The sequence below is a fragment of the Pseudochaenichthys georgianus genome, chromosome 23 (assembly GCF_902827115.2).
Source record: "Pseudochaenichthys georgianus chromosome 23, fPseGeo1.2, whole genome shotgun sequence".
Classification (NCBI taxonomy): Eukaryota; Metazoa; Chordata; class Actinopteri; order Perciformes; family Channichthyidae; genus Pseudochaenichthys; species Pseudochaenichthys georgianus.
The window spans coordinates 4843033-4858170 of NC_047525.1; the positions used below are offsets into that span (position 1 = coordinate 4843033).

General features: G+C 41.8%; 1 protein-coding gene and 1 long non-coding RNA gene across 4 annotated transcripts in view; one reads left to right on the forward strand and one right to left on the reverse strand.

The window, feature by feature from the left end:
- Positions 1–212: 212 nt before the first annotated feature.
- The window catches only part of syn3 (synapsin III), a 185821-nt gene continuing 170895 nt past the window's right edge, over positions 213–15138 (reverse strand). For 2 of the 3 annotated variants that reach the window (XM_071201829.1, XM_034112441.2), the window contains exons 11-14: positions 8610–8741; positions 7344–7362; positions 7081–7237; positions 213–6998 (exon numbers count right to left, since the gene is read on the reverse strand). In XM_071201829.1, the coding sequence (XP_071057930.1) occupies positions 6875–6998; positions 7081–7237; positions 7344–7362; positions 8610–8741 (432 nt within the window). In that variant the 3' untranslated portion in view covers positions 213–6874. The remainder of the gene's footprint in view (positions 6999–7080; positions 7238–7343; positions 7363–8609; positions 8742–15138) is intronic. The other variant, XM_071201830.1, reaches the window with a different exon arrangement.
- On the forward strand, positions 10246–10956 carry LOC139432992 (uncharacterized). The gene is made up of 3 exons (XR_011642565.1): positions 10246–10345; positions 10735–10795; positions 10908–10956. It is a non-coding gene; the product is annotated as an uncharacterized lncRNA (long non-coding RNA).

Here is a 15138-nt window from a genome sequence, read left to right on the forward strand (position 1 = left end):
TCACCACATATTCTGAAAGTTGCGTGATTCAAACAGGACTTTTTAAAAGTAGACTAAGAGCCAGAGCATCTGTTAGAATTACCATAAAAGGAGAACACTTTCAAATCCTCTCGTGGGTCGCTGTGGATGACTGACAGAAATTGGAATGCACCACAAGTGTAATAAAAGTTGTTTAATAACAGAATTCTTGATTTTCAGACAAAATAACAGAAATACAGAAAACAAAATTATCTTTATACTTATAAATTACAGTAACACACGAGATGCTTCACCCGTCTCACAATTATGCAGCCAGACATTACAATCACATGACGACCAAATGTACACACCTGAGGCACACGGGAGGGGTTGGTTTTCATGCCACATTTACACAGATATACAGGACAATAAAACACTTAAATACCAAACGATACCACCCATCATTCACCAGAGAGGAAGGGACACGGTGGACTGAAGCATCGGCAAATAAACCAGAGCAAAGACATTATATCTCTTTACAAATGCCACATTTGAAGTGGACTTGGTTATCCTTGCGGTATTGGCTTAATGGTAAGTCTCTGTTGCTGCATATTCAATTCAGGTTGTTTATTAGTTCAAAACACAGTTGAGCCTGTGACTCATATATTATCTGAGAAAGGTATTTTAAAACAGAGTATTGCATTTTCTCCATATCATACGTGCAATTTAACTGAAATCATGAGTGAAATGAAAAGATGGGGTGAAGTGTTGCAACTCTGTCTCAAAGATTGTAGGTGGAATGAGCACACTGACAATGGATGCAGCATCTGTGACATCAACAGCCTTTTAAAGATAAATTAGGAAGGTATGAGTTTTCAGAGAGGAAGCGTGGTCGCTGTGAAGGCAGGGAAATCTGCCAGTCATGTAAAAGATCAAATAAGAAAAGAAACCCATTTTAAATAAATGTCATCTTCTGAATGGATAGTTTCTTCTAAACATGGCTCTCTTATGCGTACCATATGTCACCAAAGATGAAAGTACCAGGGCCAGATAAACCTGCTGGAGGGCCCCGGGCACAAATGTGTACTGGGCCCCAATTGGTAAAAAATAATGACTTTAATACATAAGCTTCACCTGGACTTAAACAAAACTGAAAAGAAAAAAATGTGGCGAATCCTAATTGCTTGTAAATGTAATAACACCTGGCTCGTGTTAATGTGGTCAAACACATGACCTTTGGGATATGTGTCCCCTTTGCATCAATGAGTACAAAGCCCCCAGAAAAGTGTGAGGCTTTAAGCTAATTTTCGTATTGGCTAAACCAAGACATTTTATCTGCGTCACGTGATGCCAGTGAGACCCTTAAATACTTTCCTAAAAGATTAACATTGGCAAAGAAATATCTGCGAGTCAGCGGATATATATATTTCTTTTTTTATTTACTTCACTATATGAACATTTAAATAGCCCTTATTTAAAAAAAATGGGTTCTTATAGTCCAGTTATTTTCATACACACATGAGTGCAATGGGTCGAATGCTGTCTAGATCCTCATTAGGTTGATGTCACAGACATTACACCGCAGTTAGCCTACAGTCTGACAGGGCTATTTCTAATCCCTTTTTCAGCCATACTATAGAGCTCTCATTTCACAACATCTTTTCCAGTACTACCACTTACTAGTCCGTTTCTGCTAAGCACTGCTGAACTTGAGGTAGTTACTAGCCAACTTTACATCTCAGTTCGAATGAGTCACATAAAAAGTATGAGGCTTGTGAAAATGTATTGGCTTAAAGGTCTCATGTCATGGCCATTTCTACTGATCATAATTCCATTGTTGAGCTCTACTAAAATAGATTTACATTGTCCAATTTTCCAAAATCACATTGGTTTCTCATACAGCATCTCTGTATAGTATGTGTATTCACTCTCTGTCCTACACGCCTTGTTGGAGCTCCTGCCCCCCCCCCCTCTCTATGAGCCCAGTGGCCGTCTGCGAGACAGCGAGACACAGCGAAACCCAGCCCAAAACCAGCCCGAACACACACACACACACACCCGCAGCCTGGCTGGGAGTTTGTGTGTGTGCCGTCTCAGGGAGGAGAAATTAAATTGGCGGAGCTGCAGCTGAGAAAAGATTGAGTGTGTGTGTGTGTGTGAGGAAGTCCACGGATTGGTCCAATCCGCGGACGTAACGTAACGGCACCACAGATTGGTACATTTGGACCAATGGGTCCATTTGGGTATGGGCACGGCACTGTACCCAGGAAGAAAAAAAGAGAAATCTCCAACGAGGCGTTCTGGGGCAGCAGACAGGTCTTCTCTGTGTTAGAGTTTTACTCGCTACACGGTGTACTTTGAGGGTTTGTGACTCTGCAGACCGTTCACATGCAGAACAAGCTACAGAACACACAAGGGGACGGGTGATAACCGGAAAAGCATGACATGGGACCTTTAATGAGCAACCTATCTGCCGATAAATACATATAATAGAACATGTGGAAAATGTAAATAGACTTATAGTCATTGATTATAATCTGACTCAATAGAGTGCCACAGTGACGCGTCCTAAAACCCGGAAGTAAGCTGCGCATGGGTTCCTTTGACAAAAAACCAGTGCAGTCTCTCCATAGGATTTTTGGAAAATAGCTGGAAATAAGGTCTGTGGTTGAGACACATTTAAGAGACAGATCACGTTTTGTTCAGCCGGATAATCTCCAAATGTCTACCCTACTTTTATCATTATCGAATCATAAATCTAATCGATAGATTTATGATTGATAGATTTATGATATTGCATTGCTTTTGAACATCAGTTATCAGTTACATCACAGCCATTATTGCGTGGCAGGGATAGTACATCCTTGTGGTTAGGTTATGGCTTATAGCACTGCAGTATTACAAACTAAGTTGTAGGCATCTTTACAATAAAAAAAACAATATAATTTAAACCTTCAAGTAAACACAATGAAATGCTCATTTGGTCCATTTGGACACATTGGCAAAGGTGATGAAAAGTTTGCAAAAGTCATAATAGAAGGACACGAGCACAATGAAGCGAGCAGAATTAGATTCAGTGTGGTTAGCTCACACTTCCGTGTTTTGGAAGGTGAGCAGGCTAATCGGTCATTTACTAAACCCCTCCGCTAAACAGCGTTTGTAAATCTTAGCTTAGCAACGTTAACTCTGTATGCTTTAATACACATTCAGTGAGTCCTTGAATTGTCGCATGTGGGTAGATTATAGGGAAATGTGTCCTAAAACGGTTTAATGACAGTGGTGATCGAGACGGCATTCTGAGCTAATCGAGCTAATGCTAGCTTATTCAGCCATGACATGTCATTGCATTGAAAAGCTTAGGCTTACTGAAGGACCCATAGATCAATATAAATGGTGTACAATTTGTACTTGTATCATTGTAAACAGCATATGTACAAGGCAGGAGCTGACGGGTAGCAGTGGTTTCTAAGAGGGTGGGGCTTAGCAGATGGTCAATCACCTGGTCAACAACTGTGATTTGTGGCTCCATCCACGAGATTAGTTTCCCCCCAAAGCAACTTGTTGTCGGAGTGAAACCACAGTCCCTTGTTGCTAAGAATCACTAGTGTGTATTTTGTTAAGCTAACACTCAGATGCCCCTTAATGCCCCTCAATGCGAGTGAGACTGAGAAAACAGCAAATAAAAGCTTGGAAACAGAACGGCTTTTCTTTAGTGTGACACTTCATAGCTTGAAATCAAAACTGCAGAAAACATATTATGAGCTAAATTATTGCAATAATGGGCATTTTCATTTTGTGGTCGTCTTCAATTCATCATTATGGCCAATTTACTTCTTGAATTTAACACACACATACACACGCACACGCACACACACACATACACACACACACACACACACACACACACACACACACACACACACACACACACACACATACCATGTATACATCACTTCAGTGGACATTACATTGACTTACATGCATTTCCTGGAGACTTATCCTAACCTTAACCATAACCAACACATGCCTAACCCTAACCCTAACCCTAACCCTTACCCTAACCCTAACCCTTAACCTAACCCTAACCCTAACCCTAACCAAGTCTTCACCCTAAAATTAATGATTCCCCTCATGGGGACCTCCAATTTGTCCCCATAAGGGAGGTGAGTCCCCACACGTGACTGTGTCTGTAAACAGATGTAGGTCCCCACAAGTATAGTAATGCTAGGCCACACACACACACACACACACACACACACACACACACACACACACACACACACACACACACGCACGCACGCATGCACGCACGCACGCACACACACACACACACACATTACTATACATATTTTTAGCAGCTTCAGGCATTTCAATCAAATGTACCCTAAACCAAAGGGAATTGATGTCATACGTACTATTGTCATTATTTCATTTGAATTACTGTTATCATATTGATCCTTTGAAATGATCAACAAACTGCTGGGCACTGCTCACAGGTATTATTCGTGTTCGGGATATTTAGACAAAAAATATAAAGCAATATAGATTGTTCAGGGAAACATCTTATATGTCTGTAGCTCAGATCACGCAGAACAATTCAAACATGATCAGATTGTGATTGTTCTCTGCATGGAAAGCGAAGTATACCGCCAGTCTCCTGTAAACATCAAACTGTTACACCTTGGATGTAACAAGGAAGTACTTCTTTTTACGTCGGCTTTCTAATGACATCCTTGAAGAAGAAAAAAGTTCACATACTTTGTAAAATACATGATTTAGTGCTAATTATAAGGGATATTGAGATTGTATAGATGGTACTATAGCACTATTTTTAATCTAAATCAAAATGGTGAAACATTTTCTATCAAGTCTACACTATATTGTTTGCACATCCCATCTTTAAAGCAGTTAAAGGACACTGCAATTAAAAACTGCTTATACTTTAGATCAGGGGTGTCAAACTCAATTTCACCACGGGCCACGTAGGAATTATGGTTGCACTCAAAGGGCTGTAATTTTAAGACTATATCGAAATACATATATAAATATTTAATAGATATCAAATAATGCATTATATCACATTATTGCCTCCGCATTGGATTATTATCGGGTAATAACTTCATCATTAATTACGTCTGAAAGCAGAAGTCTCGGGAAAGTAATTGCAAGTCTCTTCAGTGAGAATGTCACAAAATGATTTAAAAAGAAAAGTTAAATTCTGGGGGGAAAAAAGTGACATTTTGAGATGCATTGTGGGACATGTAGTTTATGGGCAACGTGCTTCTGTAAATCGTAACCGTATTAACATATTATATTTGCTTGTAAGCGCTTTGAGCACCAGGAAAAGAGCTTTATAAATGTAATGTATTATTATATTCTTTCAGAGCTGTTGTGGGGCCACAGAAAATGAAGTCGCAGGCCGGATTTGGCCCCCGGGCCTTGAGTTTGACACCCCTGCTTTAGATGGTCAATTTCCTGTTTTGGATACCTACGCCATATAAATACATAGTATCTTGCTATAATTTGCACTAAATTACAGTAGGGTTTGCATCACAGATAACAAAGTGTTAAATGTTAAATGTCATGCTGTTGCTGTCTTTATAGAGTACTTGAGATCAGTATCTTGTGTTGGTTTCTGAAAACATGAATTAGATTCTACGTACAGCATGACATTCACAGAACATGTACATGCTGATGCGACACAGGGTGGAGGAAGACGTCTGCTTTGGATGCATACACACCGTTTGACAAAAAACACACAAATGATGATAAATTATTATCGAATGTAGAGAATAAAGGCTAATATAGATATAAGTTGGAATGTAACACAACTAAAACATTTTCCGTCTCAGTGGAAATGTAAGCACATTAAAAGTCTCAAAAGATCACCTCTTCACAGTTGGCCTTTAAACACACACCACGTTGCTCTTCACAAAGCACAACACATTACACAAAGCATCTGGAGAAAGAGGAGCAGCCGGGGTGGGGGGGTGGGGGTCTGCGCTGTGGTGGAAGACGGCGGCTGGAAGGCAGGTCAGCGCTTTGCACCTCGTGGACTCACAAGCTCAAAGGACGCTGCGCTGTGGGACTGGTTTCTGGACCCAGTGCGTGGGGGGTTTTCTTATTTCTTTTTAAAAAGCACTTTGGTAAAGTGGAGTCACAACGTAAGCCAATGTGTGTCTACAGCACGTGGATTTCTGAAATGTGGCTGCTTGCAAGACGCTCAAAAACGCTGGTGAACCGTGAGGATTCCGTGTTTCATGAGTTATCCGGAACAGCTTCAGATAAGAGTATTGCCGTATACATCCGCAAACAGCGTGGAAGCTGTGAGTCAATTAAAGTAGTTAGAATTCATTTCATTTCATAAATACATATTCAAACCGATAAAACACGACGCAATAAAGAACAGTTTCACTGGTTGGACAAAGAGAATGTAGAATAACGACTATAAATACCAAGCATTATGAGGTTATGATTATTTACCACTAGAAAGGACAAGCCATCAGCTGACTGCTGTCCTAACCCTAGGAGGCATTCACATCAGTGCTGTTCTATAAAAACAGAAAGGATTATGGGTACAAGGAGGACTGGACTGATGTTTATATTGATCTATTTCTGTATACGTTCATAACTGGCATTACAGCAGAGATACAACAGACATCATGACTTTGATTCCGCACTGTGGTGGATGTGGATATAGCCTTTGTGGTCCCCCCAGTACCTGTTGGCCTTTCTAGTGATAGATGAATGACTGATCTGACGACAGCGGGTTGCACCAGGTGTTACACGTCACAATATTGAGAAGGAGAGAGAAGGAAGCTGAGCTATGTGGAGCAGGGACTCCATTAGAGATGAACCAGTCGGGCTGTTTCCCAAACCTGACCACAGACAGAAAGAGGAAGCTTCTAGGGGGGTTTCAGTCGGAGAAGAGGCTGGCGAAGGACTGTCGGAGGCTGCGGATGGTCTCGGCCTTGGCCTCGTCGTCGGTCAGGCTTCCTCGTAACGTCTCTGTGAAGGTGTTGGTCAGCGACTGGGATTTGCTGCAGTTGTTAAAATAAACAGTCAATTAAATGTTATACTTCTGCTATCATGCATCATGCTGGTGTGCTGTGAGGGACGTACTTCAGCTGGGGGGACTGTTTCTGAGCTCCGGGCCCGGAGGTGGCAGGGATGGGCCCGGGCTGGAAGGCCTGGCTGGGGGAAGTGGAGGCTGAGCGGGCTCTCTGAGGGGAGCCCTGGGCCGACTGAGATGGAGAAGCGGAAGCAGATCGTTGTCCCCCTGCAGTGAAAACACAACATTTACATGTAGACTGGTTGGACTTGTACTAACACTGCTGTAGACAGAACTCTGTTGCTGTAATAAACAAAATGGATACATCTCCTACCTCGTCTGGGCTGAGTGGTCTGTGGATGAAGAATGATATAGGGGTATCAGTACAGTGGATGCGGGTTAACATGTTCTAGTTAATGGTAATGTTCCTGTCATTCTGCTTTACATAAACACTACACTCTTAAAACAATATGTACAAATGCAAAACAACGTCTTGAAGAGTTACATTTCTTGGTGTCTTTTCAATGTTAGCATTATAAGATATGGTCACAGTTCAGTAAAAGCAGAAACATTAGCGAGGTAGAAGCGGTTCCATCATATATTTCATTGTGAACATGAATGCTACTTCAAAACCGGAACACACTTCAATGATGATAATGCCGTAGGTGGTCACATTGACATACACTCCACTCTCTACTTCACTTGAATTAGTACAAAAACACTCTTACCTTATGTACGGTTGTCATTGACGATGTAAACTAACCCCAGATTAGGGCCTTTTTAGATCAGACCAAATATTACTTTTATTTTGAGTTCTGAGAGTAAAATCAACATTTTGAGAAATCAGTTAGAACGTTTGTTTTTAAAAATTCTGACTTTAAAAGGTAAGTTTTGAGAAACCAGCTTGAGTGCGCTAGAATTTGAAAATACACAGCCGGAAGAAATCTGCCACTTCCTCACAGAGCCCCTCCTCCAACACACGAACGCGCACATGACCAATGAGGGCACGAGATAAGTTTGTGCACAGATGGAAGGCTGACAGGCAGGTAGGCCATCCAGTTACTTTAGCCGGGCCGGCTCAGATGATTGGTCGTACTTTTTACAGTACTACGGCTTCCACAGATGATATGTTTTATGGATTTTTTGTCAAAGTACTTCAGATATTCATTGCTATCGGGATGTTAAGAGCATTCCATGGAATATAACAAGTGTATCTCGAGCCGGTTTCTCAAATTTACCTACCCCACCTTTAATCTCAGACCTAGGATACAATTAACTTCTGTTCAGATCTCCAATATGTGGTCTTAATCGTCTTCTTTAACTGAAGGCAAGGCCAGGTAGTTGATCTGATAAAGCTGCCATGTGCAGTCATGTGTAAGGGTTTTTCTGGCCCTGCTACCTATTTTCTTTTTACTATCTTTTTTGGTGCCATGTTTAAACAATACTAAGAAATACAAAACACCTCAGTGGTAGCGCCATGAATGCAGGAGGGAGTTCAACTGGAAATGAGGGCTGTATAAAAATATCCAGGGGTCTGAAAAGCGTTTTCTATTTCCTGTTTCCTGTCAGCTGAAGTGAGCTGGTTTATGTTCTGATGTACCTTGACAGCAAAGGGCTGAGGAGTGGAGACCCCCAGCAGCAACTCGGCCATCTTGTTGAGGACCAGCTCTGTGATCAGCTGTCTGTCCTCCTCCACGTGCTCACCAATCAGAGGCATGGAGCTGTCCATCACCTGCACACACACAAAAACAGCCAATCAAGGTCCTGGATGCTCTCTATGTTAAACTGAAACTCCATTACTGTCCACCAGAGGGCAGCATCAGATCTGTTATGTGAAGATTTGCTGTAGATGTGGTGCTCTGCCAGCAATGATGAGTCATATTACACAGATCAGACACACAACAATACTCCCCACAGTCATTTGCCATTGTTGAGGTTAGACAATATAAGCTATGAAACACTCCACTGGCCTTTAATATCATTTAGTGCCGGAAGCACTGAGCATGACACTGACTCCTCTGTGTGTTCCCATGCACTGTAATACAGCTCAGAAAGCCCTTGTCCTGGATCTGTCCTCCTCCTAAATCCTCCAATGGAGCTGGAACAAACACTGTAGGGCAGCTTTAATGAGAGGTCTGAGAGCATGCAGATGGACACAACACGGACACAAACAGGGTAGAATAGGATAACAACTTGAACTGTTTTAAATCCTCGGATACCGTATCAAAGTAAAAGGAGAACTATAATTGTTTACTGTGCATGTGCAGCTGGACATGAGATGTAGCTTGATTGACAGATGCATTACATGGTATACTGAAACACACACATCATACCTCTGAAACAGACAGCTGTTTCTCTGTGCCATCCTCTGATGGGTAAAACCCACAGCAGCAGATGAAAAGTGACTCCATCTGTAAATATGATATTGCTCGGGGTAAGATCTGGAAGCCCAGACCACATCGCCATACACTAATAATGAACCTCAAAGAGAAAAATCCCACCACTTGAGCACACACACACACACACACACACACACACACACACACACACACACACACACACACACACACACACACACACACACACACACACACACACACACACACACACACACACACACACACACACACACACACACACACACACACACACACACACACACGCGTTCTGCAGAACCACAGAGCACATGGGCTCCAGAGACCTGCCTCCCGAGGACCAAAACAAACAGCAGAGAGGGGGGGGGGCTGCTGGCCGGGTCACAGAGGCCCAGGGTGGAGGAGCTGCTCGCCCACAGGCTGTAAACACAGAGACGGGCATACACAGTGTTCACAGAGCAGAACACTGCATGTGCTTCTGACCACCTGCAGGGATCAAAACACTCTGCACTCTGAAAGGTATTCCCATGTTCTTGTTTACTAGGGACAACAGTTCAATGAGTTCGTCCCTCAAGATCAATTCACATCCAACTGGTTTGAATGTTATCAGCCTGTTAAATGAGCTTGGTCAGTGGTTATCAGCATCATAGTGTCAGAAGCAACCCGGTATCACGGCAAGACGTGAACATGTGATGATTTACCATACTGGGAGCAGAGCCATTTAATAGAAGAGTTACGACATCTTTAACCTCTCCGACTTCAAATCCAGCCATGTTTAGACTGTTACATTCACTCATGCAGCTGCGGGTTCCTTGTAACAGCATTTTAAGTATTTATGGACCACTTTTTTACAGCAATGGCGGATCGTGGAGCCTTTCAATCGTTCCCCGGAAGTTAGCGCCAAGGCTGGCAGAGCTGTGGAGTTGCTGCATAATAGACCGTTCGTGACGGACTTTTAAAGGTAAGAAGAAGTTTAAAGATGTATATTGCGGATATTATCAGTACATCTGATTCAAATGAACATGTGTATTAAAGGATGTCAGTGGATTATCCCTAAATTAGTAGATTTAGGGAACGTTTACAGATAACAGATTAAGCTAGCATACCGAAGCAAGTTAGCAACACACGTTGAACAGCCTTTTAATTGTAAATTCCATTCTCTCTATGTCATTTCGTCCAACATGTTGAATTAGAGAAGAGGGGCTTCTAAACGGGATTGTATGCGGGGGTGGAGGGAGTTAAATATTAGATAAATATAACTTTGGTGCGTGTAAGAGTGAGTGTTTTTAGCAGAGCCATATTGTGTCCTTGTGATTCTGTTGATTATTACCTGTCTGTATAATGTTGCAGCCCAGCTGATTCTGGATTGATGGCAAAGGGAGAGGGACTTAAGTGAGAGTGAAAACACAAGGTACGTTTAATACTACTGTTTTATATAAGTAAACACGTTATCTCCCCAAGGCAATAGGTGTGCTATATAGGTGTGTATAACCCTTTCTCCTGTCTGTTACTCCCTCTCTCAGCACAAGAACCAGAGGGGGGTTCAATGGAGCCTGAATACCTGCACTGAGACCCTCACCCTGCACCCTGAGTCTCAACTCTCAGTGTTTTTCAAGCCTTTCCCTGTTTTTTTGTATTAAACAAAACATTAAGCTTTCCCAATGGTGTGGTTTTCGTTTTGTGAAAAAGTGCAAATGCAGTGTTTGTATATAAATCACATATTTTGTTGCTGTTGGTCGTGAAATTGCTCCTGCTGACTTGAGCTAGCCATTTTTTCCTCCGCTCTGTGTCAGTGGGGAAGCCGTACATTCGTACTCCTTTCTCTGAGCGATTTGAGCATCCCCAGGCAGCACAGCAAACCATAGTGGCGACTAGGAGGCAGCACAGCAAACCATGGTGGCGACTAGGAGGCAGCACAGCAAACCAGGACAACACGGAGGAAAAGGCACCGACAAACTGCATGATATGCTCTTCTATGTTTATTGAATTCCATGTATTTGCAATGGATGTTCCTAAAGCAACACATTTAACATCATCATCATATCCTGTCGGTCTCCTGTCCTTTCTGAAAGCCATAAAGACGACATTAGTCATTTAGATAACTTGTGTCCTCAATTACCAGGGGATTACTGAAACTACCATGAATTTAAGAAAATGGTAGAAATGAATCCAATCTGAATTTTAAAGCATTACTTTAGATCCCCTCCCTCTAAATGTATCAATAAACATTAGAAAGTGATCCTCCTGACTACCATACAAGATAATATTGGTTTGAAAGAATTCAAAGCTATAAATAAACAGCAACAGGCTCTTTAACCAAGGCACTGTTAGTAACATGTAAACTAGTTGTTCACACTAATCCTAATATTATCACTTAATATTAGCAAATTCGATTTTATTTTTGAAAACATATTGATGTAAATACATACACATATCGATTTGTTGTATAAATATTGCAAATCAAAACCTTTATTCACTAATAATTACCAAAAATCGTAGTTCTATCTCCTGTTATCAATGCATTCACATTGCCCGCCATGAACTTCCGGGGAACGATCCTCGTCTACATGAACCACGTGACGATAACCGTTTTTGGACTTCCGGTGTCGTAACTCTTCTATTAAATAGCTCTGACTGGGAGTATTCGTCCCTTCAAACGTGACAGTTACACGGTATTGTTAACCCATGTTAACCAGTGGAGAAATACCCGGAAATGCCAAGCAAATGCTACCCCGACGGTCGGTTGTTATTGTCAATATAATGATTTATTTTTTAATAGTCACACTCGATTTCGCCAATTTTCTTGTTGCCCCAGCTGGTCGACACCTCTTTTAGCAGAAACAAAGGCTATATTAATGTATTAAATCAATGTTAATCCATGCGTGTGGATGTGGAATTAACGGACGTGACGTTGTGTGATTGCATTGCCAGGCAACAGCTTCGGTTCATGTTCATTTACAAACTCTTCAACTACAACCATAGTTATATTTAAAAACATGTTAGAAGGCCTCACGAAATACTTTAATGTAAATTAAAATTTAAATGTGAAGGAATGTGTGTATAACAAAATATATCCGTCATAAACGAAACCGGAAACAGACGTAGCAAGATCCTCAGCTCGATGATTGGATGGTTTAGCCGCAATGCACACTGGGATATGGTGTTTATGCGATGTATCTCTCTCTCAAACTGTGTTTCAATGTGCCATGGTTTCTAACTTTCTTCCTGCTGTTTTTCAGAAAAGTGTGTGATTAAGGTTCACACTGTTCTAAACAGAACCACTACCCATACAGAGAACCCTTACAGCCCTCCCTTCCCTGTGAGCAGCCTCAGGGCCAGGTTTCGGTGGTGAGGCGGGGCGGGGCCCGGTGTTTGGCCAGTTGAGTCACCACCACAGGGACGGAGCAGAGCAACTTCAAAGGGCGTGTGGTGGGATCCACCCTGCTGATTTAGGACACAGAGTCATCCAGCAGAGGACTGCAGCGGCCAGCCTCTCAGCGCGGAACAGAGAGGTGTTGTTTTGCACGTTTACTGAGCTGCACAGTGATCTGTCTGCACAGTACCCCGCTGAATCATTTATTCCACTTCATGGTAATCGTGTACTTTTTACTCAACAACATTTATACCTTTGTCATGAGAATATGTGTATATGAAGTGGTTCAGCCCTTTACTACTTATCTACCTAGTAGTATACAAAGTATCTGAAATTGGCTCTAGCATATACATACAACATTTCAAAAGGATCCATTGTTCTTAATGAACACATCATTTAATTTAGCTGATAATACTTTTGTACTATTCGCATTTTAAATGCAGGACTCTAACCTAACCTCTAATTTTGAGACTGTATTACTTATATTTAAAATAACTTTAGTAAGTATATAATATAACTAAGTGTGTTTAAACATGTAGATAATCAAGACTTCTTGAAATGCATCAGACCTGGTAATGGGTAGGCTTATTTGAAGTGAATGTATCTGCATTTTTACTACGCATTATAATGGCATGACGTCCAGCGCTCTTTCCCTTTCTCTCCCTTGATCCTACTTATCAATGGCCATTATGTTGCTTAGCAACGGTTTGTTATCGAGTGTTAACAACCTCTGAAATGTCCAAAGGGACCAAACAGAATTAAGTTTTCAACCAAACCATGTAATAAAACTAGATAAAAAATGTAATGAATTATTATTATTATTATTATTATATATCAGTTGTGTTGCATAATGTCATTTCATGTCATTTTGATTTTCAATTGTCATGTACTTGTCACAGTGTGTCGTGTTGAGGGATCTCGTGTCTGTACTGTGGGAACAGGTTCCAGTGAAGGGCCAGGGAGCTGCTTCGTGTTAAGAGCAAACTGTTCATGAAGGGCTCCTGAGCAGCTCGTTACTTTTCATTAGAGAGAAGTGTCATGGCCGATCTGTCTTTGTCTGGAACAGAAAACAGATTCCCACTGTGATGGACCGGCAGCTCTTCCTTGCTTGTTAATTAAATTCCATCATGCTGACGGGTTAGGGAGATGATGAGGAGGAGGAGGAGGAAGAGTTGTGGACACAGAACATTGTTATGTGACTGTCACCAGTTGCTCCATCCAAGCAGCGTCTCTGAGGAGCTGGGAGATAGTTCCTGACATTGAGTTTAAAGAAAGAGGCACATTCTCTCGGTGCTGACTCCCCCCATGGTCTCCAGCTGAAGAAGGGCACAGCAGAAGTCCCTCGCCGGCCTGTTTCCTCACATTACAGACTGGACATTTAAAATAAATGAAATCAGTTTATTTGGAGCTGTATTTACAAAGTACACCCCTCACCATCAAAGGGAATGCATTTGTGAAATACCTGGTTTGGTTAAGTGATCAGCCCCTTAGAGTTTACCATTATAAAATTGCTCAGGTGCAACCAATCAATGTCCAGATCAAACACCAGGCTAACTGCCCCCCACCTGACATCAAGTGAAGTGATTTGAATACAACAGAATCAGATATCAGAATACAACCAGCTGTTCCTTGGGGATTCTGCAAGGAAGAACGGGCAAACCCCAAAGGAGGTGTGCAAAGCTATAGAGACATATCCAAATAGATGAATGGCTGTCACAAAGTATTAAATCAGGGGACTGATGACTTTTGCAACCCTGTTATTCTAGTTTGTTTTAATACCTTTTCAGAACTGTTGCCTTTTATTTTTCATTACTTTGATGTTGTAAGGCAACATGTGTAAATAAAGCTGGAAAAAGTATTTGTTTGAATGGGTTTTGATTTCAGGCTGTACGACAAATAAAGAGACTCTTTCAAAGGGGAATGGTGACTTCTATAGACACTGTGATGGCACATGATGTGATCCAGCAGGTGGCCTGAGTGGGAGCATAACACAGGAAGTGTTACCACCCAATGTTGATCCCATTGGAGAAGGAAAACCCAAACCGGAAGTCACGACTTACCAAACCAGTGGTGTCAGGTCACACAGCAGCCATTTGCAGTGTTTGTCTACAGGTTGCACGTAGAGAGCAGTCTTCACATGGACTCTTAATAAACAGGCAGTGTTCGTGAGTCACTGACTGATATTTACTTTCTCCGCCTGTGTTTGGTCTAAACTGAGCATTCTTTCAAGGCTCTGATGATCATGTGCCTTCAAGTCTGGCTCCACCCTTCCCTGTTGACTTTCACTATGATATGACAAATATTATTAGCAGGAAAGGAATCCAAGGTGATCTGACTGAGATGTGCACAGATGAAGGTCGAGCTGGTGAACTGCCCAGAAG